General features: G+C 42.0%; 1 protein-coding gene and 8 non-coding genes across 9 annotated transcripts; 3 read left to right on the top strand and 6 right to left on the bottom strand.

Annotated features, from left to right (window-relative positions):
- The first annotated feature begins 196 nt into the window (after positions 1-196).
- On the top strand, positions 197-315 carry LOC129409595 (5S ribosomal RNA). Its single transcript, XR_008632454.1, has one exon. It is a non-coding gene; the product is annotated as a 5S ribosomal RNA (ribosomal RNA).
- A 491-nt stretch (positions 316-806) lies between these two features.
- LOC129409584 (5S ribosomal RNA) lies at positions 807-925 on the bottom strand. Its single transcript, XR_008632453.1, has one exon. It is a non-coding gene; the product is annotated as a 5S ribosomal RNA (ribosomal RNA).
- A 736-nt stretch (positions 926-1,661) lies between these two features.
- Positions 1,662-1,780, top strand: LOC129409573 (5S ribosomal RNA). The gene has a single exon (XR_008632452.1). It is a non-coding gene; the product is annotated as a 5S ribosomal RNA (ribosomal RNA).
- A 487-nt stretch (positions 1,781-2,267) lies between these two features.
- On the bottom strand, positions 2,268-2,386 carry LOC129409650 (5S ribosomal RNA). Its single transcript, XR_008632502.1, has one exon. It is a non-coding gene; the product is annotated as a 5S ribosomal RNA (ribosomal RNA).
- Positions 2,387-3,125: 739 nt separating this feature from the next.
- Positions 3,126-3,244, top strand: LOC129409639 (5S ribosomal RNA). Its single transcript, XR_008632495.1, has one exon. It is a non-coding gene; the product is annotated as a 5S ribosomal RNA (ribosomal RNA).
- A 488-nt stretch (positions 3,245-3,732) lies between these two features.
- On the bottom strand, positions 3,733-3,851 carry LOC129409617 (5S ribosomal RNA). Its single transcript, XR_008632473.1, has one exon. It is a non-coding gene; the product is annotated as a 5S ribosomal RNA (ribosomal RNA).
- Positions 3,852-7,499: 3,648 nt separating this feature from the next.
- LOC129409435 (uncharacterized) lies at positions 7,500-15,733 on the bottom strand. The gene is made up of 9 exons (XM_055155481.1): positions 13,355-15,733; positions 11,717-11,943; positions 10,152-11,510; positions 9,840-10,053; positions 8,786-9,370; positions 8,441-8,645; positions 8,199-8,353; positions 7,893-8,071; positions 7,500-7,756 (listed from the first exon to the last, which is right to left on the bottom strand). The coding sequence occupies exons 2-6, from the start codon at positions 11,939-11,941 to the stop codon at positions 8,611-8,613; spliced, it is 2,418 nt and encodes an 805-aa protein (XP_055011456.1). The 5' UTR covers positions 11,942-11,943; positions 13,355-15,733; the 3' UTR covers positions 7,500-7,756; positions 7,893-8,071; positions 8,199-8,353; positions 8,441-8,610.
- A 710-nt stretch (positions 15,734-16,443) lies between these two features.
- LOC129409644 (5S ribosomal RNA) lies at positions 16,444-16,562 on the bottom strand. The gene has a single exon (XR_008632500.1). It is a non-coding gene; the product is annotated as a 5S ribosomal RNA (ribosomal RNA).
- Positions 16,563-23,884: 7,322 nt separating this feature from the next.
- LOC129409606 (5S ribosomal RNA) lies at positions 23,885-24,003 on the bottom strand. Its single transcript, XR_008632462.1, has one exon. It is a non-coding gene; the product is annotated as a 5S ribosomal RNA (ribosomal RNA).
- Positions 24,004-24,436: the final 433 nt, after the last annotated feature.

The raw sequence follows: 24,436 nt of genomic DNA, 5'->3' as shown, positions 1-24,436 counted from the left end.
GTTCATGTCGAGTGTGTTTTTCCTGACGCACTCGTTTCACACTTTTATTATTACCAACCAACCCAAACATGTCCCAGTTTTTGATTCAGAAAATCTGCTCACTCTACTTTACAAAATACATTTCATGATTTCTGTAAACATTGGAAAGTGCAGATATAAAGTAAATATAAAAACAGTGTCCATGTGTGAGTCTGTGGCTTACGGCCATACCACCCTGAACACGCCCGATCTCGTCTGATCTCGGAAGCTAAGCAGGGTCGGGCCTGGTTAGTACTTGGATGGGAGACCGCCTGGGAATACCAGGTGCTGTAAGCTTTTACTTTTATTCTCTTGTTACTAAATTTGTTTATAAATACAACATTTTTACAAACACGAGACAAACGAAACACTTTGGCCTTTACGTGACTGTACGCGTCTTTTTAGTTTGACTCTTACTGTGACTTCCTACTACACTACTCCAATTGTGACCAGAAGAGGGCGCTGTCCTGATACTTTTCTACATAGAAAAGTCCCTGAGGCGCAGCTCTTGGTCTTAAACTTGTGGGTTCATGAGCTTTTTTTTTTTTTTTTTTTTCAGGACTAAACCAGGCAAGACAAGTTTATTTGTATGGCACAATTCGTACACAAAGAATAAAAAATACATTCAAATCACAATCAAACAAATCAAAACATAAATAATCATCATAAAATTAAAAACAGAGAGAGATACATTAAATGAGAGAGAAGAGTACAGAATGAAAAATGAAAACCTTTCAGTCATATGCAGCTAAACAGATTAATTTTTGGAACAAGAGAAAAAAAGTAAAAGCTTACAGCACCTGGTATTCCCAGGCGGTCTCCCATCCAAGTACTAACCAGGCCCGACCCTGCTTAGCTTCCGAGATCAGACGAGATCGGGCGTGTTCAGGGTGGTATGGCCGTAAGCCACAGACTCACACATGGACACTGTTTTTATATTTACTTTATATCTGCACTTTCCAATGTTTACAGAGATCATGAAATGTATTTTGTAAAGTAAAGTGAGCAGATTTTCTGAATCAAAAACTGGGACATGTTTGGGTTGGTTGGTAATAATAAAAGTGTGAAACGAGTGCGTCAGGAAAAACACACTCGACATGAACATCACACTCACTATAGTCCCATTTTCTTTGTGTTTTGGTCATTTTGAAGCAGCTTTTCTGTATTTGACCTCAGCAAATGACAGTTTATTCCTCTCTTTACTGTCGCAGGTATTAGATTGGTCCAAAACAGGGACACCTGGGACATTTCTTGTGTAAAACTGGGACAAATCACAGGTTTGGGATAAATCTGCTGGGACAGAAGACACAGACTCAAAACTGGGACTGTCCCGGGTAAACAGGGACGTCTGCTCTCCCTGTTCTACTAATGTAGATTGTAAAGAAATGCTGCTGAAAGTAGAAATGAATGTCTGAAGAGAGATTTTGTGGTTTTGCAGTTTCTCACTGTGAGTCACAATTCAGTCCTTTTATTTGGATGATGTTCTTTTTTATTCTGTGTGTTAAGGTAAAGGTATCATTTAGTGAACACTGTGGGGAAATGCATCCTCTGTATTTGATCCAAACATTCTGATTATTGAACATATATATAGTTAAATAGAGCTAAATCTAGATTTAAAAACAGTGTCCATGTGTGAGTCTGTGGCTTACGGCCATACCACCCTGAACACGCCCGATCTCGTCTGATCTCGGAAGCTAAGCAGGGTCGGGCCTGGTTAGTACTTGGATGGGAGACCGCCTGGGAATACCAGGTGCTGTAAGCTTTTACTTTTATTCTCTTGTTACTAAATTAGTTTATAAATACAACATTTTTACAAACACGAGACAAACGAAACACTTTGGCCTTTACGTGACTGTACGCGTCTTAGTTTGACTCTTACTGTGACTTACCTACTACACTACTCCAATGTGACCAGAAGAGGCGCTGTCCTGATACTTTTCTACATAGAAAAGTCCCTGAGGCGCAGCTCTTGGTCTTAAACTTCTGGGTTCATGAGCTTTTTTTTTTTTTTTTTTTTCAGGACTAAACCAGGCAAGACAAGTTTATTTGTATGGCACAATTCGTACACAAAGAATAAAAAATACATTCAAATCACAATCAAACAAATCAAAACATAAATAATCATCATAAAATTAAAAACAGAGAGAGATACATTAAATGAGAGAGAAGAGTACAGAATGAAAAATGAAAACCTTTCAGTCATATGCAGCTAAACAGATTAATTTTTGGAACAAGAGAATAAAAGTAAAAGCTTACAGCACCTGGTATTCCCAGGCGGTCTCCCATCCAAGTACTAACCAGGCCCGACCCTGCTTAGCTTCCGAGATCAGACGAGATCGGGCGTGTTCAGGGTGGTATGGCCGTAAGCCACAGACTCACACATGGACACTGTTTTTATATTTACTTTATATCTGCACTTTCCAATGTTTACAGAGATCATGAAATGTATTTTGTAAAGTAAAGTGAGCAGATTTTCTGAATCAAAAACTGGGACATGTTTGGGTTGGTTGGTAATAATAAAAGTGTGAAACGAGTGCGTCAGGAAAAACACACTCGACATGAACATCACACTCACTATAGTCCCATTTTCTTTGTGTTTTGGTCATTTTGAAGCAGCTTTTCTGTATTTGACCTCAGCAAATGACAGTTTATTCCTCTCTTTACTGTCGCAGGTATTAGATTGGTCCAAAACAGGGACACCTGGGACATTTCTTGTGTAAAACTGGGACAAATCACAGGTTTGGGATAAATCTGCTGGGACAGAAGACACAGACTCAAAACTGGGACTGTCCCGGGTAAACAGGGACGTCTGCTCTCCCTGTTCTACTAATGTAGATTGTAAAGAAATGCTGCTGAAAGTAGAAATGAATGTCTGAAGAGAGATTTTGTGGTTTTGCAGTTTCTCACTGTGAGTCACAATTCAGTCCTTTTATTTGGATGATGTTCTTTTTTATTCTGTGTGTTATTAAGGTAAAGGTATCATTTAGTGAACACTGTGGGGAAATGCATCCTCTGTATTTGATCCAAACATTCTGATTATTGAACATGTATATAGTTAAATAGAGCTAAATCTAGATATAAAAACAGTGTCCATGTGTGAGTCTGTGGCTTACGGCCATACCACCCTGAACACGCCCGATCTCGTCTGATCTCGGAAGCTAAGCAGGGTCGGGCCTGGTTAGTACTTGGATGGGAGACCGCCTGGGAATACCAGGTGCTGTAAGCTTTTACTTTTATTCTCTTGTTACTAAATTTGTTTATAAATACAACATTTTTACAAACACGAGACAAACGAAACACTTTGGCCTTTACGTGACTGTACGCGTCTTAGTTTGACTCTTACTGTGACTTACTACTACACTACTCCAATGTGACCAGAAGAGGGCGCTGTCCTGATACTTTTCTACATAGAAAAGTCCCTGAGGCGCAGCTCTTGGTCTTAAACTTCTGGGTTCATGAGCTTTTTTTTTTTTTTTTTTTTCAGGACTAAACCAGGCAAGACAAGTTTATTTGTATGGCACAATTCGTACACAAAGAATAAAAAATACATTCAAATCACAATCAAACAAATCAAAACATAAATAATCATCATAAAATTAAAAAACAGAGAGAGATACATTAAATGAGAGAGAAGAGTACAGAATGAAAAATGAAAACCTTTCAGTCATATGCAGCTAAACAGATTAATTTTTGGAACAAGAGAAAAAAAGTAAAAGCTTACAGCACCTGGTATTCCCAGGCGGTCTCCCATCCAAGTACTAACCAGGCCCGACCCTGCTTAGCTTCCGAGATCAGACGAGATCGGGCGTGTTCAGGGTGGTATGGCCGTAAGCCACAGACTCACACATGGACACTGTTTTTATATTTACTTTATATCTGCACTTTCCAATGTTTACAGAGATCATGAAATGTATTTTGTAAAGTAGAGTGAGCAGATTTTCTGAATCAAAAACTGGGACATGTTTGGGTTGGTTGGTAATAATAAAAGTGTGAAACGAGTGCGTCAGGAAAAACACACTCGACATGAACATCACACTCACTATAGTCCCATTTTCTTTGTGTTTTGGTCATTTTGAAGCAGCTTTTCTGTATTTGACCTCAGCAAATGACAGTTTATTCCTCTCTTTACTGTCGCAGGTATTAGATTGGTCCAAAACAGGGACACCTGGGACATTTCTTGTGTAAAACTGGGACAAATCACAGGTTTGGGATAAATCTGCTGGGACAGAAGACACAGACTCAAAACTGGGACTGTCCCGGGTAAACAGGGACGTCTGCTCTCCCTGTTCTACTAATGTAGATTGTAAAGAAATGCTGCTGAAAGTAGAAATGAATGTCTGAAGAGAGATTTTGTGGTTTTGCAGTTTCTCACTGTGAGTCACAATTCAGTCCTTTTATTTGGATGATGTTCTTTTTTATTCTGTGTGTTATTAAGGTAAAGGTATCATTTAGTGAACACTGTGGGGAAATGCATCCTCTGTATTTGATCCAAACATTCTGATTATTGAACATGTATATAGTTAAATAGAGCTAAATCTAGATATAAAAACAGTGTCCATGTGTGAGTCTGTGGCTTACGGCCATACCACCCTGAACACGCCCGATCTCGTCTGATCTCGGCCAAAGAAGGGGCAAAACGGACTGCTCGATGGGGGAAAGAAAAAAGAAAAGGGGGGGGAAAGGGGGGGAAAAGAAAAATGAAAGAGGAAAAAATTTAAAAGAGGGAGGAGAGGAGAAGAGAGGGAGAAGAGGAGGAGGAGAAGAGGAGAGGGATGAGAGAGGGAGAAGAGAAGGATCTTTATTTATTTATTTATTCTAAATTAATTTATTCATAAACTCCACTCCACAACACATGAACACACTGTATGTTTATTCACAGTACATAGTGAATCTTACACATTATATTATAATACATATTATATACATACATGTACACATTATAATATTATAATATACACAGTAAATATTCACAGTACCTCATTTTCCCTCTAGAGGTCTCACTTACATCAAAGGGTGAAGGGAGGGTTACGATTTGAGTAACAAGTTGCATAAATTTAAATCAATTTACTGGTTTAAGAAGTTGCACACTCTTGCCAGGACTTGCACCTGGAATCTCCCACCCAAAGGATGGACGTGTTACTATTACACCACAAGAGTTTGTTTTGTTTGTTTTTTTTGTTTTGACTTTTTTTTTTTTTTAAAGCACATATTTGGAACGGCAACTGTGCTTATTAATCTTAATCTTTTAAAAAAGTTTGCAACTGCAAATGTAACAAACGTATACAAAAATATAACAAAGAAATACTAGATTGTAATGTTACCATTGCAAGTAAGTAAGTAACGTGACATTTATTTACATAGCGCTTTTCACAGACACAGGTCACAAAGTGCTTCACATACAAAAGATAAAAAACAGCATAAGATACATTCAAACAGTCATAGCAGCTCTCAAGGAGGTAGTTTACTCCACAGTTTAGGGGAGAGAGCTTTTCCACTCCTCCAAAGTCTGTCCAGAGGCAGGGCAGTACCACTTGCCACGTACCTGTGTGTGCCCAGTAGATTTGGCTTTTGCTTCCCCGTACAACTTACACTGGTAGTGGTAGTGCTCTTTAGTTTGGCGTTTCTTGGGGGGCTCACCTCTCCGCTCACGCTCCTGATCTTCAAGTGCAGCCTTCTGTAATCGCCATTCACGATGACGATTAAGAGGGTTTACCCCTGAGTGGGTTTGAGAAGGGGCTATAGGTGGCTGGTGGGTGGTGGCCCTATCCTGGGTGGATGCTGAGGGGGGCTGAGGGGTGGTGGACCAGCCCTGTGTGGATGGCCAGCCCTGGGTGGATGTGGAGGGCAGGTGGTGTGTGGCAGACCAGCCCTGGGTGCATGTGGAGGATTGCTGGGAGGGCCAACCGTAGGAGTGTGCTGGGGGTGCCAGGTAAGCCGTTGAGCCTTGAGGGTGAGTTGGGGGTGCTGAGGGTGCCTGTTGGGAGGAGAACCAACTCTGAGGGTATGCTGGGGGTAACTGGTAAGGGTTAGAGAACCAGCCCTGGGTGTGGTCCATGGCTTGTGGATGGAAAGAGGGCCAGCTCTGGTGATGTGCTGGGGGCAGCTGATAAACTGAGGACTGTTCCTGCATACAGCTGTGGGAAGGAGGGATCTCAGCACCATCATGCTTGAGGCTGATTCTCTCTTGCACTGGTGCTCTGGCACTGCGACGCTGTCGTATCATTGCCAAACCCTCAAGGTTCTCTGGCTCCTCAAACACCAGAGGACTGTGCCCACGCTGAACCGGCCGCGATGGTAAGGCAAGGGGTTCAGGGAGCGATTCCTCAGCTACAGTGATCTGTCCAGGAAGATGTGTGCCCTGAAGGAGCAAATCTCGCTCAGTTCTTTTTTGCCGATCATGCAGCCTGAAGAGAAAGAAAAACAAAAAAACACAAGCACACACACAATAATACGATTTATTTCAACATGTTTTTTAGAACTGTGTTCAAGTATTGCTGGGTTTCAGATGACATCATAACATTCTATAGGACAATATGATTTAATGCAGATGGGAGGCAGCTAAAGTGAATATAATATTTTTGTTGTAATACAGTCAGTTCTTGGGTCTAGTGACTAAAAAAATGATCAGCTCAACATTTATGAGTGTACTTTTTGTATATTTAATGGCAATGTACTATATATATATATATATATATATATATATATATATATATATATATATCCTGTCTCTTGTCCCCAATCTGGGAGTATGACATCATCACATTCTAAAATCTGATAACCACCAATTGGAGGTTTTCAGATTCTAGAATGTGATGATGTCATACTCTAAGATGAGGGCAAATTCCCTATTGATCACACTGTACTTTACCATGAAATATCCAAAAGTTAAATTCATAAATGGTGAACCTGGTATTTTCAATTACTGACTAAACCTTTCATCTCACTGTATTGCAACATCATTTTGGATTGTAACAATTGAAATTTTAGCTGCCCTCCATCTGTATTAGTTAATATTGTCCTATAGAATGCTGTAATGTCATCTGAAACCCAGCAATGCAATTAAAAAAAAAAATCTTAAAGATATTAAGGATGAACCTTACCAGGAGGACACCGTGGTGTTGTTGATGTTCACTAACACCAGGTCAGTCTTGTCCATAATGTCTCTGCTGTCCTCAACCAGCTGCTTAATATGGCTGTAAGCCATGACAATTGACTGTGGAATGGGAAAAGTCTTGCCCTTATTGTCCTTTGGCCTATTTCTGGCCTCCCTGAACTCCTTGTACAGTTTCAGAGCCACACACTCTGAAACTCGGTTATGATCTGGCCTGTGCGCAGCCTGGCCATGAACCATGTACAATCTGCAAAAAGATGACCATGTCACATAGTGCACACAATATATGCCTGTTGACATACTCACTCAAATACACTAATACAGATGCTGAACAATTACAACTGTATGAGATGTAGATAGATACCTTTCAGCAGCTTGCTGGCCTGGAGCAGAGCCACTGCGCTTCCTTGACGCTCTCCAAGGTCCTGACAAAGTTGTTTTTTTACTTTTGAGGGTGTATCAGGTGGGAGTCTGGTCGAAGATGTTCAAGCAGCTGTACAGCCTCAATATCTCTGCCACCTCAGTATTCGAGAGAGAGGTTATTGATCGGTTCAGCCCAACCAGGTACCCTGCCAAAGCATCAACTGCCTCCCATCCAGGAATGCCTCTGGAATCAGAACTTGTGACCTGCCACAACAAAATAAACAATAAAACCATAAATATCAATAAAAAATATATAAATAAAATGACATTTCCAATGGTAATTAGATGAGTGTAGACCAGATTAAATTAGATTACAAAATAAGATATGTATCCACTGTACCAGAGCTGGGGTGACAGGCCCAGTGTCCTCAAAAGGGGTTTGGATGGTCCTCGCAGTGGCGTCACTCTCCTCAAGTGGGGATTCAATGGGCCCAGCAGACGGGCATCACTCTCCTCAACTTGGCCTTGTAAGAGCTCCATCACTGAGTCATCGCTGTCCACAAATGGGTATTCAGATTCCTGAGGTGATTAATAAAATAAGGCACTTATATTACAAAGTTTGTCAGTTGTACATTTAAAAAAAACTCTTTAAAATTAGTTTTTCCATATTTTCTGTTGAATGATCAAACATTTGACATCGTATTACCTGAAACGTAATGTCCGTGATGTGTGGCACAGTCACATCTGCACATTCATCTTCTGGGTTTTCATCCAAGACCTCTGGAAGGATTTCAGCCTGCTGACTCAGGAGATCTCCTCTGTTGGACTGTGCCAGAAGGTACTCCACAGCAATGCGCTCTCCTGCAATAATTAGGGGAGAAAAAGATTTTTTAATTTCCAGGTCACAGCTTATATTTAGTTATCACCAACAGCAGTCTTCTTTCTTACCAGTAGGTTTCCCGGGGGGGATAAACTCGGGAATGAGGGGTCTTCCCAACACTCTGTTGCTCAGCACATTCACACTTGACAGCAACCATATGTCATATATTTTTGTCCCGGACGTTTCAGTCATGGCAAGTGCTTGTGCTGAGCGGTTGATGTTCCACCTCGATACACCCTCAAGCATATACATTTGAGTATGCAGTGCACCACCCTGATAAGACAAAAAACAGGATCACTGATTTCTGCACATTGCAACATTATAATATATATATATATATATATATATATATATATATATATATATATATAGCATCCAATACAAAATGTTCTATATGTAAGGTTAAAACTTGCCTGGAATGAATGCACACTGGTGCTTGTGGAAACTCTCAAGAGAGGAAGACCCTCTGCCGCATCTTAGGACATCCAGTGTCTTGTCCCCTTTCTCCAGCCCTGAGCCAGTGTTGGTGTACAGCTGCACCCCTGGTGGATCCTGGATGCAAGCAAGGTGTTTCTGCTGCACCTCCCACACTCGAGACATGCTCTCATGGTTAATGAGGTGCAGTCCAGTGCCATCCACCAGCTGCCACATGGAGTCAAGGAGACATTTGATGGGGGCACGGGTCTCCTCTACCCCCCGGGTTCTCCTGCGGCAGTGCCTCGCTAACTCCCTCGTATTGATGGTTGCCAACACCTGAGCATCGGTTGGCTCACGCCCATGGTGCTTCTTTTTCAGTTCTGCCCGCTTGGCCTCCTTCAAGGTACAGACGTCCTGCTTGTCCCACTCAAAGATGCTGCTGGACAGTTTGGAGCAGAATGTGCCATACAGTGGATGGTGTTCTGTGGTGAGACCATTTGTGAACCGCCTCATGAAATGGAACACATCCAACCGCACAGTACACGTCCAAGGCCGAAACCACTGCAGAACGGGGCTCACTCCTACATAAATAAACAATAAAAAAACATACCTTATGGATCTTACAGATCTATAACCATCAATTATAAAAAGTGTCTGTTTACGTGTATTTATATACCAATAGCTATGAATACTAACATGTACATGAATCTGTGTGTGTGTATGAACACTGATGTGTATTGTGTATGTGTGTATACCAAAAGACCTAAATATGTATTCTTTCCTGCACTCTTAAAAATTCTTTTTTTCTGTAAATAGTTCTGCCATCTTGTATCTTATTCTATATGTTAATAGGATTAGGGTTAGGCAAAAGAAGTGTTAAAACTTCAGCCTAAACCCCTACAGTCTTTAGAATAACTTTGGTGCTTTGCATAATTTCTGTGTTAAATCATTGTAATATGATGATCAAAGAAAAATAAAGTAAGCAACTAACTAACTAACTGCCTTAATCTGCTGGCAAAAACATCACAACACAAAGCACAGGTAACCCACCTCTGTCGCTGCAACAGTCTCTGTCCACATAGATGGCGTCTGGCTGTGGCTCACCAGCATCCCTGTACCGTTTCACGATGCCTTGGCACAGGTCATCCAGGCCAGCTCCCTCACCGGTTGTAAGGACAGAGTTGAGAACTTGACCATGCTCGTTCCCAATATTGGTCATCCATGTTGCTGTGTCCTCAATCCCTCCAGCCAGTTTTTTGGTGACCTATATTATAACAAAGTACATACTTCATAAACACATGTATTCTTAGCCAACTCAAAAAGAAAAAGAAAAAAATTGGGCTTATAAAGTTGTACATTTACCTTTTTAGTGGAGTCAAGCTTGAGAATTCGGCCAAATGTTGAGGTGATGACACCTTTGAGCTCGTCCAGGTGACCAACAACATCATTTGCATGAACTGTCTCAAACCACTGGGCCAGGGGCAGTCGACGGAAGGGCGGTGGTGGCACATAAACAGTCTGGGTCTGGCTGAGGCAGGATTTCTTGTGCATTTCACATTCTGTGAAATAGTCACAAGACCTCCGAGCCCACTCCTCACTGTGCGCTTCCTGAAAAGCCTGCTGCAGGTAACTGGAGCTATTCCCTGCTGTTCTCGGACGGAGAAGTGTCACACATTTCCTGTCCAGTGCCAGATGTGTTGTCAACACAGCAGGGAATTTGTTGCGCTTTGACGGGTCCAGCTGATTTAAAATGTCACAACTCCAAGGACAGACAGGTTGCTTGCACTTGCTGCACCTTGGGTAATCACCTCCAATCAAATAATATTTAGATGCCACATCGATGACCTCTCTGACTTTGGGGTATATCCCAGAGTGGTGCATCTTTCGTTTGCACTGGGTGCATTTCAGTGGAATTCCCCACATGCGCATTGGAGCCCAAAGAAACATCCTCTGTCGAAAATAGTCATGTGGATCTGGAGGTGATGCAGATCTCACTGGGCTTGGGGGGTGGTGCCAGTTTTCCCGGATGTCCTGTCTCAGCTGCCCATTCGCTTCATACAGGACGTGGGCAATCCACTCCTGGTCACCTGGCCGGATGACCCTGAGAAACGGCTTGGGTAAAAACCTAGTCCGGCTTAACTCTCGACAGGACAAAAGCACCGGGAGCCCTGGTGTTGCTGCTGGAGGAGGGGCAGAGGCAGAGGCAGGAAGAAGTAGTCGGTGGTGACTCTGACTTGCTGGTGCCATCTCAAGAACTGTTGGAGTTGGAGGGGCAGGAGCATCTTGGGAGCAAATGACAGGTGTCTTGTCCTTGGTGGGGAGGGAGGCTGGAGCAGGAGCATCTTGGGTGTGGATGTTTGGTGTTTCTGTTATTTCCAGGGCCTGGGCAGTAGAGGAGTAGGAGGAGGCTGAAGGGGCCGGAGGTGACATTTTTGGAACGTCACCTGTGAGTGATTTCACAGCATGACATCTTTCAAGGTGGTGTGTTAATCCCATTGTTCCCTGGGCCTTCACACCACAATGTTCACACTGCTCCTGGGTGTGGTAGTCCAATAGGTGCTGTGAGAACTGGTCCACCGGAACTTTCAAAGCACAAACACCGCATGTCATGGCAGCAGGAACTGAACCTTCCTCACTTCCAGATGCTGCACTGGCCCTTGGTGTGCTGCTGTTCTCCTGTGCAGCCTGTGGATCTGGTAGTGCCTGTGCCTGCTTTCCTGACTAGAAAAAAAAAAGAAAAAAAAGAATTTGCAACAAAACAAGTCAATGAATCACAGAATCATGCAGAACCAATAGACAATGATCCATGAGAAACTGACTAAACATTAAAGACAGGATAATGTGCTGTGTGTGAGAGCAGTGCTGAGTGTAGGTTGTGTGTGTGTGTGTGTATGTATGTGTATGTGTTGGGGGGAGGGGTAATTTACCTCATGGTAACCACATTGGCAGGGGATTGTTTTGCCAAAAATGTCGACCTTTCTGACAGTTTGGCCGAACACCAAAGGAGTCAGAGGACAACTCTGGATCCTCTGTAGCACTGCCCTCCAACGTCTGCTCCCAGGTCTCTGGCCAGTTGAAAATTTGTATTTTCCCTGAGCATACAGGGACATAACACCAGCCCAGTGTGCATCTGGCTTTTGGCTCTTTGGCATGTCTGTGAAAGAGGATGAGAAGACAATATTTAGACATCTAAGCTTTTCATTGAATAATGCCTGAACTTATTAAAATACATTTGATAGCCCTCCTTTTGGTGTTGTATTCTCTGCTGGTAAATGATGTGACCTCAGGTTGAACTCTTAAACTAGTGTCTGTTATCTACTGGAGACCTACACGCCGAATGTATACAAAGAAAAGTTTTATTTTTTTCAGACTCTGATTCACAAAACACCCTAATCATCGCTGTTGGGCAAGTGACTTTAAAACTATGTTATTTATTACTTATTACGGTCATTTCAAAGTAATTAGTTGCATTACAATATTACTGCATTTAAAATGTAAAACATTACATTACTATTGTATTACTTTAAGTTACTCTCAACAAAAGGAACTGTGCAAGGTGCAGAACATTTGCGCCATATATGGACTGAACCAGGGCTGAATCAGGACTGAACCAGGGCTGAATCAGGATTGAACCGGGTCTAAACGAGACCTGAACCAGGACTAAACCAGAACTGAACCAGGACTAAACCAGGTCTGAATCAGGACTGAACCAGGACTAAACCAGAACTGAACCAGGACTAAACCAGGTCTGAATCAGGACTGAACCGGGTCTAAACGAAACCTGAACCAGGACTAAACCAGAACTGAACCAGGACTCAACCAGGTCTGAATCAGGACTGAACCAGGTCTAAACGAGACCTGAACCAGGACTAAACCAGAACTGAACCAGGACTCAACCAGGTCTGAATCAGGACTGAACCGGGTCTAAACGAAACCTGAACCAGGACTAAACCAGAACTGAACCAGGACTAAATCAGGTCTGAATCAGGACTGAACCGGGTCTAAACGAGACCTGAACCAGGACTAAACCAGAACTGAACCAGGATTAAACAAGGTCTGAATCAGGACTGAACCGGGTCTAAACGAAACCTGAACCAGGACTAAACCAGGTCTAAACCAGAACTGAATCAGGTCTAAACCAGAACTGAACCAGGACTAAATCAAGACTAAACCAGGACTAGTCTTGGACTAGAGTCCGTGGAACAGAGTGACCGCAAAGCGCGGTTGGTCTTCGGGCGCGGTTATCTCCGTGCCGCGGGACTTGCGCGCGGGTCTTTCCCCGCGTAGACCCTCCGGTAAACGCGGGCGCCTCTCCGGGCCCATCCCGACATTCGGAACCGCAACGATGCCGTTTCACCGCGGCTGATTAGTGCGTTACATTATTACAGCAAAAAGCTACACATTACAGTAACTTTTTAACGCACTACTCACAACACTGATGCACGGACCTCAATTTCAAAACACTTTTGTCACGTTGCTACTCGCTAGTGATTACAAAATCACAAGTCACAAACGAATACAATTTAAGTACACTAATCTATAACATTTTGGTAAATTGTACTTACTTGTAATGATACGATGCGATCGTCGCTGATGAATAAAGTGCGTGAGCTCAGAATGAAGTTTTTCAATGTACAGTGTCTAACCAACCTGCTAAGTGGAGACGGACACTGATTGGCTCCTTCACCGCGAGAGGCTCACTGCTCCCATTGGCTCTTTTGCCCCTCGGAGACACAGGCGCGCCAAAGCATCTGATTGGCTCTTTTGCCCCCATTGTTAGGACTGGTTAGGACTTTGTTAGGAACTGTTACGACTTCGTTAGGAACGGGTTTCCGAGATCGGACGAGATCGGGCGTGTTCAGGGTGGTATGGCCGTAAGCGAAGGACACATTGCAGGGAATTGTATTTATATCTACTTTATACCTGTTGTTTACCTCGTTGGACATTTGTACACCGGGCTGAGATCAGGGATGGGACTCGTGTGGTTTTTGAGGACAAACAGCTTTCAACAGTCTCATAAAGCTTGAACAAATCATTCCGAATGATTCAGGATTAGAAACTACTTCATTAAGACAATTAAGACAGACTGGAGAGGAACAGGAGAGAGAAACGACATTTGGTGTAGAATCCAGTCAAACTGAGAAGGCCAGAACTGATGGTTAAATGACTTTTAATCATTCCTTGCCATGTCAAAGAACCAACGTAAGAGCTAAACAAGAACAAAATAACAACAATTACAGCAACACTAGCTCATTACATTGTTTAACCGTTATCCATATTTAACATTAATTTGATACAAATGACAAGAAGTTCAAATATACATTCACAAGTCAAACAAACCTTGTTCTCCTGTCGACTGTAGCTATCTTTAGTTTGTTTTATATAACTTTTCTCCGTTGTTTTGTTTTTCACTGTTAACGTAGCCGTATTTACTTTGCGTCTTTTCTTTATAACAAGCTTTATAAACAAGCGTTTTTTTCCTTCACTTCCGCTCAAACCGGAAGTCACCAAAATAAAAGCGCAACCTTACTATTAAATGCCATAAACTGCGTGTTAATGTATATAAGAGCTAACTTGACCTTTACATTTGGCAAGTACATATTTAAAGAATTGTGTGTTACAACCAGGCTACTTGAGTGTTTGAGGCTTTTAACAAGTAAAACATAAAACAGTTTTTCTATCTATAAATCTTTGAATAAAGCTTGATTTAACTCCAGACATGCACATTAAGGTGTAAGATTCTGGAGATGGGCAATACTTGAGAACATTTTCCATGGATATATACGTTTTATGCCATAATGTGGAATATTATAAACAAAGGAAGACCAAAACCAGAAGAGAGGACAAAGTGTTTCTCCAAATATTCATTACAGTTTAAGTTCATGATCTGAATAAACATCCGTGACTGTACATAACTGTAAAGTAGATATAAATACAATAAATACGATACCAGAAGAGGGCGCTGTCCTGATACTTTTCTACATAGAAAAGTCCCTGAGGCGCAGCTCTTGGTCTTAAACTTCTGGGTTCATGAGCTTTTTTTTTTTTTTTTTTTTTTTTTCAGGACTAAACCAGGCAAGACAAGTTTATTTGTATGGCACAATTCATACACAAAAAATAAGAAATACATTCAAATCCCAATAAAACAAATCAAAACATAAATAATCATCATAAAATTAAAAAGAGAGAGAGAGACATTAAATGAGACAAAAGAGTACAGAATGAAAAATGAAAACCTGTCAGTCCTATGCAGCTAAACAGAACCGTTCTGAGTCTGGATTTAAACACAGTCAAAGTCGTATATAAAAGACTGTTCCAGGTTTTATTTTATTTTATTTTTAACATTCATTTTTTCTTAAGAACAATACACCGTATACATTCCATTAAACTTATCATCGTGTGTTTTTTTCTTATTTTCCATTAACCCGACTTTGATTTGTTTCTTCACTTCATTTAAGTCCATCAGGTTCAACAGAACAGACTGAAACATGATTAAAAGTCATGAACAAAAGAAAAGAAAGTCAAAATAATCAATTCATGTGTAGTTAAAGACACTGCTGCAATTATGATTTATCTACAATAAGTCACTTTAAGATAAGACTGCATGATATATCACAATCATGTTTCTACGTCTACAAACATGTGGTGAAATGTGTGGGGTTTTTGAATGAGTTCATCAGCTCATATTTTAGTGTTGTACAAATGTTTATGCTCCTGGAGTCAGTCACAAAGCACATTTAAACACACAATCCCATTTTTTACACTTCTATCCTAAATCTGATCACAATCATCTGTGCTCCTAAATTTTACAGCTGCACAGGAGGAGCGAGGGGCCACAGGAGGAGCGAGGGGCCACAGGAGGAGCGAGGGGACACAGGAGGAGCGAGGGGCCACAGGAGGAGCGAGGGGCCACAGGAGGAGCGAGGGGACACAGGAGGAGCGAGGGGCCACGGGAGAGAGGAGCAGGGCACAAGAGGAGCGAGGGGCCACGGGAGGAGCGAGGGGCCACAAGAGGAGGGAGGAGCCACGGGAGGAGGGAGGAGCCACGGGAGGAGCGAGGGGCCACGGGAGGAGGAGCGAGGGGCCACGGGAGGAGCGAGGGGCCATGGGAGGAGGAGCGAGGGGCCACGGGAGGAGCAAGGGGCCAGAGGAGGAGTGAGGGGCCACAGGAGGAGTGAGGGGCTACAGGAAGAGTGAGGGGCCACGGGGGGGGTCACACAGAGACGGACTGGAGTTCAACAGGACAGTGCGAGAGTCAAACTACAGCAGAATACGTGAATGTTGTACAACTTTGAAACAGTCAAATAAAACATTTTGACTTTCTTTTCTTTTGTTCATGACTTTTAATCATGTTTCAGTCTGTTCTGTTGAATCTGATGGACTTAAATGAAGTGAAGAAACAAATCAAACAAACAGAACTCAAGAACCCAGAAGTTTAAGACCAAGAGCTGCGCCTCAGGGACTTTTCTATGTAGAAAAGTATCAGGACAGCGCCCTCTTCTGGTCACATTGGAGTAGTGTAGTAGTAAGTCACAGTATGAGTCAAACTAAGACGCGTACAGTCACGTAAAGGCCAAAGTGTTTCGTTTGTCTCTCGTGTTTGTAAAAATGTTGTATTTATAAACAAATTTAGTAACAAGAGAATAAAAGCAAAAACTTACAGCACCTGGTATTCCCAGGCGGTCTCCCATCCAAGTACTAACCAGGCCCGACCCTGCTTAGCTTCCGAGATCAGACGAGATCGGGCGTGTTCAGGGTGGTATGGCCGTAAGCCACAGACTCACACATGGACACTGTTTTTAAATCTAGATTTAGGTCTATGAATAAAGTTCCGTGGTCTTCAGTTTCTTACGTCAGCGCGCTCTCCTCTCTCCAACAACTGTGCTGGAAAAATGTTCGTGCTCCTTCCACGGTCCACATGAGGGCGCTATACTGAACACTGAACAAATCTTACAAGCCTATTTGTTAAAGTCCGGTGTGCATGGGACTACGTTACCCATGATGCAGCTGATTGTAGTCCCGGAAAGCTTGGGCTCCACAACTTCCGTTCTGTGTTGTTGTTGTTGTGCAGCAGTAGCGGAGCGTCGTGCTGCTCTCGGGCATCGTGCGTGTTCTTGTGTGTCTGAGTGCCGTGTGCGTTCGTGCCATGTGAGTAATGTTTAGAAGTTATTTATTAGTTATTGTAGAATTATAAGCTAACGCTACAGACCTTTTTCACCACGCCCGGAAGTGCCGCGATGTAAGGTAAACCACGTGACTTACGTTCGCGCTTTTCTATGGCAGAATATCTTTGAAAATGACTTGAATATTTTTCACCAGCTTCATAAATCTGCCCCATCACCAAATCTTCAACCAACAAGGTCCAAAAAGGATAAACATTCTAACATGAACAATTTATCCACAACTATCAAGAGAAGAAAGACAAAAACGTAAAGGCGAACCACGACGCATGAGTGAACTTCTGAACAAAACTAATGTTATGGTCATGAATAAAACAGAAGGAATAAGTAATTCATTAAGTAACTTGTGAACTCAGACCGATTCAAGGATTAAAATTAAAAATAAATTTCATGATGTAGATATTAGCATTAGTGTTGGGGAGTAACAGATTACATGTACTGGAGTTACGTAATCAGAGTACAAATTATGAGTAAATGTATTCAGTTACAGTTATTGTTTCAGTGAGTGGTAATTAGATTACAGTTACTTGGTTGAAATAAATGGATTACACAGAGGTATTTTCTTTTTTTCACATTTTTTTTATTTTATTTTATTTTTTTATTTTTTTTCAGTAATTCCACTCATTGCTGGACACTAAACCAGGTCTAAACCAGGACTAAACTAGGTCTAAAACCAGGTCCAAACCAGGACCAAACTAGGTCTAAAACCAGATCCAAACCAGGTCTAAACCAGGTCTAAAACCTGGTCTAAAACCAGATCTAAACCAGGACTAAAACCAGGTCTAAACTATGTCTAAAACAGGATTTAACAAGACTAAACCATACTGCGTGGACTGTGTCTCCTCCTCTTCTATTAATAATATTTTTAATTTGGTTCAGTAAAGTCTGGTCTTTTTTTTTCTTTTAGCAGATAAAACTTATGTTACGATATCCTGGTCTTTACTTCTCTACAGCAAATCAAGTAATCCAAAGTATTCAGATTACATTACTCACTTTAAGTAATTTAATGGATTCCGTTACAAACTACATTTTGGGGTATGTAATCTGTAATCTGTAGGGGAATACATTTGAAAAGTCACCTTCCCAACACTGATTAGCATAGACAGAGAGATTTGTGCACTTTAAATGCTGCAGATGTTCACAGATCACATGTCTAACGTTTAAACTGCACAAATCTCTCTGTCTGTGTTAATATCCACATCATGAAATTGATTTTTAATTTTAATTTTAGAATTGTAGTGAATGAACAAGTTACTTTGTTTTATTCATGACCATAACTTTAGTGTTGCTCAGTAGTTCTCTCGTGCGTCGTCGTTGTTCTCCTTTACGTTTTCGTCTTTCTTACCTTCATACTTGTGGCTACATTTTTCATGGGTTAGGGTGTTTACGATGGTTCTCCACTGGAAAAAGGTGTCTTGTCCTCTCTAGGTGGGTGGCGAGTCCCTGCCTCAAGTGGAGGAGTTCAAGTATCTCGGGGTCTTTTTCATAAGTGAGGGAAGGATGAGTTTGACAGGTGGATCGGTGCAGCGTCTGCAGTGATGCCGTCGCTGTATCGGACCGTTGTGGTGAAGAGGAAGCTGAGCCCAAAGGCAAAGCTCTCGATTTACCGTCATCTACGTTCCTCCCCTCACCTCTGGTCATGAGCTTTGGGTAATGACCGAAAGAACAAGATCATGGATACAAGCAGCTGAAATGAGTTTCCTCCACAGGGTGGCTGGGCGCTCCCTTAGAGATAGGATGAGGAGCTCGGTCACACAGGAAGAGCTCAGAGTAGAGCCGCTGCTACTTCACGTCCAGAGGAGCAGCTGAGGTGGGTCGGACATCTGCTCCGGATGCCTCCTGGGCCATGTTCTGAGGTGTTCTGGGCACATCACACCAGGAAGCCCTGGGGAAGACCCAGGACACGCTGGAGGGAATCTGTCGCTGGGCTGGTCTGGGAACACCTCAGGGTTCCCTTGGAGGAGCTGGAGGCCATGTGCGTGGAAAAGGAAGTCTGGATAAACAAATGAAAATGGTTGGATGGATGGAAATTCTTCATGGACAGAATATTTCCTTTGTTAACCTTGTTGGTTGAAGATTTGGTGATGGGGCAGATTTATGAAGCTGGTGGAAAACACACCAGACATTTCCACAGATATTCTGCCATGGAAAAGCACTGACATACGGCTCTTGTGAAAAAGGTCTGTTTTACGGTGCGATGCTCCCATGGTCTATGGGTGCTCCACGTGTAATTTATTTATTGTGTTGGAGCCTCTACCAGTGGTTCCTCTGTATAATAGCATGTATTTTTTTCTGTTCATTTCATAGAGTTTGTTCTCTAATGTATATATTTCTTGTTTTTGTTTTCCATATAACCACGCACATGTAACCATCAAAAAACATTGTTAAATATCCCCTGCCCCTCCTCCTAAATAAACATCTACCTTTGTACAAGTGGAGTGGCCTGTCCTTCTGACCGAGGAAAACTCAGTTAAAGATACGTCAGTAATCAGTGCATTCTGGACACACACAGTACCTGACACTACTCTCCTTATCATAGGTGGAGATTATTACAACGCCTCATTGAGTACATTTTGGAGGAAGGTCTAATCATAATAATCTTTTTGTGGATTTCTAAACCTGCAGCCAACTTGAAACTGTTACTGTGTAGGCTAAATCGTAAAGGAGTTTCCAGTGCCTATAGGAGTTCATGTTTACATTAAGTAATATATAAGTGATATGTAACATGGAGCATCCTGATATTAAACTTCTGTTACGTAACTCACCTGGCTATGCACAGACGTATATATGTTTATGTTTGATACAGTCTATGGTTTGAACCACAGACGTATATATGTTTATATTTGATACAGTCTATGGTTTGAACCCAGGTCTGGGGCAATTCTTTTGTGAACAGCACTAATCTCTGCATTCTGATTGGCTGTGCTGCGTCACAGCAGCACGTGGCTGACAGGTTCATTCTGATTGGTTGACTGTGGACTGAGCTTTAGTCTAAAAACTGTCAAAACTTTATTTACTGTGTTATTTAGGATGTTATTTATGATGTTAATGTGAACATTTTGTTAGTGCTATAACCTGAAGTCTCACATTAGGGTAAAAGATCTAAACAAAACAAGAACTCAAACAGCAGTTTGTTTATGTTCTGAATCAACTTAACAACACAAATTTGAACTGACCATTGGACAGAACGCTTTTTACCAGCACCACCAGTAACCGTAGAGCAGAGCCGTAGCACTTTGACCAAAAAAATTTAATATGTCCACAGGGTTTAGAGCGTTTGTGGAGGAGCGTCTGGGTGCTGGTGTACAGGACATATGTGGGCTGTTGAAGAGCACCATGGCGGACTATGAGGAGGAGCTGCGCCGCTCCAAACACAAGAATCAGAAGCTCTTGGACTCTGCTCTGAACCCGAGGGTCGTGCTCATCAGAGCTGGTAAGTCTTAATTTTTGGCTCTGGGTGTTAAAAAGTGCATAGAAAAATGTCTATGATGTAGAAAAGAGCTGGTTAGAAACGTGGGCCATGGCTGTAACGGCCGAAGAACCTGTATGACTCTAAATCACTTCAGATACTGACTCAAATGTATTTACAACTTCATGGACAGAAAAGACATCCCATCAGCCTTAAAATAGAAGACTACAGACAAGCTCACAGTGTTCATGTCATGTATATTCTCTTGTCTCCTGCAGCTGTCCAGCTCCCCTCTCTGAGCCCTGGTGTGACTCCACACATTAAAGAAGAACACAACATCAAACAGGAGGAGACTGAGCTGCAAGTGTGAGTCTCAGACATTTTCAAACTGCTTTTCTTTATTTTGTTGTTCATTCTTAATCATTTTTGTTACAAATATTCAGACTGGGTTTGAAATATACAAATGTATCTTTTATTTATCAGCTCTGTCCCAGAGTTTACTGCTGTGAGCGTGAAAACAGAAGAATCCTCACTGCTTCTACAAAGACAAACTGAGCAGAGAGAGGACACACAGGAGGACATCAAAGCTGAGACACATGTCCACAGAGAGGAGGACATCAAAACAGAGATACATGTCCACAGAGAGGACACACAGGAGGAGGACATCAAGACTGAGACACATGTCCACCAGAGAGGAGGGCATCAAAGCTGAGACACATGTCCACAGAGAGGACACACAGGAGGAGGACATCAGAGCAGACTCAGAGACTGAGGGAGACACAGAGCACTCTTCTGACACTGACAGTGATGAAGACTGGAGAGCTCCATTCAGCTGTTCATCTGCACACATGAGCACAGAGGCTGATGGAGACAAGTCTGCACCAGAGACCAGAAATACTGTGAACTATGGAGACATGTCAGGACCTGGCGAAGGAGCTGAGAGCAGGAAATACAAGTGCTCTGTTTGTAAAGAGAGATTTGGGTCTAAATATAAACTACAAATACACAGGAGAGTTCACACAGGAGAGGAACCATTCACCTGTTCCGTCTGTAAGAAAGTGTTTGCTTATAAATATGAAGTCAAAACACATATGAGGACACACACGGGAGAGAAACCATTCAGCTGTTCAGTCTGTAAGAAAACATTTGCCCAAAAGGTTCAGCTTAAAACACACATGAGGACACACACAGGGGAGAAACCGTTCAGCTGTTCAGTATGTAAGAAAATGTTTGCTATAAGATATGACCTCAAAAGACATATGAGCACACACACAGGAGAGAAACCATTCAGCTGCTCCGTCTGCAAAAAAGTGTTTGCTGTAAGATCCGACCTCACAAGACATATGAGGACACACACAGGAGAGAAACCATTCAGCTGTTCAGTCTGCAAGAAAGTGTTTGCGCACGGATCTTACATCAAAGCACACATGAGGACACACACAGGAGAGAAACCATTCAGCTGTTCAGTCTGCAAGAAAGTGTTTGCGCATGGATCTTACATCAAAGCACACATGAGGACACACACAGGGGAGAAACCGTTCAGCTGTTCCGTCTGTAATAAAGTGTTTGCTGTAAGACGTGCTCTCAAAATACATAAGAGCACACACACAGGAGAGAAACCATTCAGCTGTTCCGTCTGCAAGAGAGCGTTTGCTGTAAGATATGACCTCAAAATCCATATGAGCACACACACAGGGGAGCAACCATTCAGCTGTTCAGTATGCAAGAAAGTGTTTGCTTATAGATATGACCTCAAAATCCATATGAGGGGACACACAGGTGAGAAACCATTCAGCTGTTCTGTTTGTAAGAAAGTGTTTGCACAAGGATGTTATCTCAAAGCACATATGAGGACACACACAGGGGAGAAACCATTCAGTTGTTCAGTCTGTAAGAAAGTGTTTGCACAAGCGAGTAATCTCAAAACACATATGAAGACACACACACGGGAGAAAGCTAGATCAGGGGTTGGTCATCTTAAATCCTCAAAGAGCCATTTAAAGCGTCTCCCACAGAAAAGAAAACACCCAGAGCCACAAAACCCTTGTGACATCTAAAATGAGGAAAACACTGCAGATCATTTTTTACCTGCTATGTATAAAAGACTATAGTGTGTTGCATTTATGAAATCAATGAGATGCTACAGAGAAAACAGAATTTTATTTCTGCATGTAACAAAAAACATTTTGAACTCCGAAAAAAGACATTTGGTTGATGCTTACTTTCAAATGAAATTCTCAGTGTCTGTTTAAGTCTTCAGAGGAAATAAAAATCCAAACTTGAATTATCCATGCACAGTGAACCAAAAATGCGTCTGCTTCTGTGTTCCGTCATCATTTTATCATGTGTAAACCAAGTCTCATCAATCAAATGTATCTCTCCATGTAGCATTAAACATTCTCTTTTCTTCAGAAATGTTTCTTTTCTTGGATTTATCCATCCACCTACCAGAGCTCGAAAAGTTCAATAAATCATGCTGCTGGTGTAGGTGCCAGTAAGTCTGAGTTGCCAGATCTGTGCTGGGTGTCGCACATCGGCGGCTGTGATGCATATTTAGAGCGACAAAAATACTAAAAACATTTTATTTTAATGTTATAAGATTACCATTATCTGCAAATTTAGAATTACATTTAAAATTGAACAAACTATAATAAAAATACATTGTAATTAGATACTCATTTATTTTCTAAAGACTGTTAACAGAAATTCACAAGCCTCTGGTTATATTGTTATATTCCTCATCATGTTCATCGTTCTTTGTTCCAGATTTCACCACTATGTGACCGTAGCAGCACTTTGAACAGACTCATGTCATTTCACACATAAAGGTCCCACAAAAGGAGCTTTGGTCCTGAGACTGAGCGGGCCGAGCTGAAACAAAAGACCCGAACTCGTCATGAGGTGTGACTCATGAATTATCATAGTCAGGAAAAGGAGCAGAATATGGTGGTGGAGGGTCTGGCTCCTGGACTATAAGACACACCCAACAGTGTGTAGACCTGCAGCACGAGCTGCTGCACAGCTTTGAAAACATGTTCAGATGTTGTTCAACTTTACACTGACACTTCAGACTGTGACTGAGTCTGGATTTATGAAAATGACTTCTCTTTGGGAGTGAACGGCTCAACCTGTAGATGTTGCTGAAATATTTCTATAAATATTTCGTTTGGCCCACGACTTAGTCCCAGTTTTTAATTTTGGCCTCTGTGAATTTGAGTTTGACTCCTCTGATCTACAGCATCTGATGGAGTTAAATGATGAAGAAAAATCCAACAAACAGAAGTAATAAACCCAGTAGTGTGAGGCCAAGAGCTGCGCCTGAGGGAGTTTGAAATGTAGAAAAGAGAAGCACAGCTCCCTCTTCTGGTCAAACTGTAGTAGTGCAGTAGTCAGTCACAGTCACCGTCATTTGTCCTAAAAACATCAGAGTGAATCATGGAAAAGGCCAAAGTGTTTCTGTTCTCTCCTCTTGAAAAATGCAATATTGTTTAATGATTTTTTTAAAAAGCTTACAGCACCTGGTATTCCCAGGCGGTCTCCCATCCAAGTACTAACCAGGCCCGACCCTGCTTAGCTTCCGAGATCAGACGAGATCGGGCGTGTTCAGGGTGGTATGGCCGTAAGCCACAGACTCACACATGGACACTGTTTTTATATTTACTTTATATCTGCACTTTCCAATGTTTACAGAAATCATGAAATGTATTTTGTAAAGTAAAGTGAGCAGATTTTCTGAATCAAAAACTGGGACATGTTTGGGTTGGTTGGTAATAATAAAAGTGTGAAACGAGTGCGTCAGGAAAAACACACTCGACATGAACATCACACTCACTATAGTCCCATTTTCTTTGTGTTTTGGTCATTTTGAAGCAGCTTTTCTTTATTTGACCTCAACAAATGACAGTTTATTCCTCTCTTTACTGTCGCAGGTATTAGATTGGTCCAAAACAGGGACACCTGGGACATTTCTTGTGTAAAACTGGGACAAATCACAGGTTTGGGATAAATCTGCTGGGACAGAAGACACAGACTCAAAACTGGGACTGTCCCGGGTAAAC

The sequence above is a fragment of the Boleophthalmus pectinirostris genome, unplaced genomic scaffold (assembly GCF_026225935.1).
Source record: "Boleophthalmus pectinirostris isolate CB_2022bp ecotype Guang Dong unplaced genomic scaffold, ASM2622593v1 HiC_scaffold_2, whole genome shotgun sequence".
NCBI lineage: Eukaryota > Metazoa > Chordata > Actinopteri > Gobiiformes > Gobiidae > Boleophthalmus > Boleophthalmus pectinirostris.
This window is presented reverse-complemented; position numbering and strand designations above follow the sequence as displayed.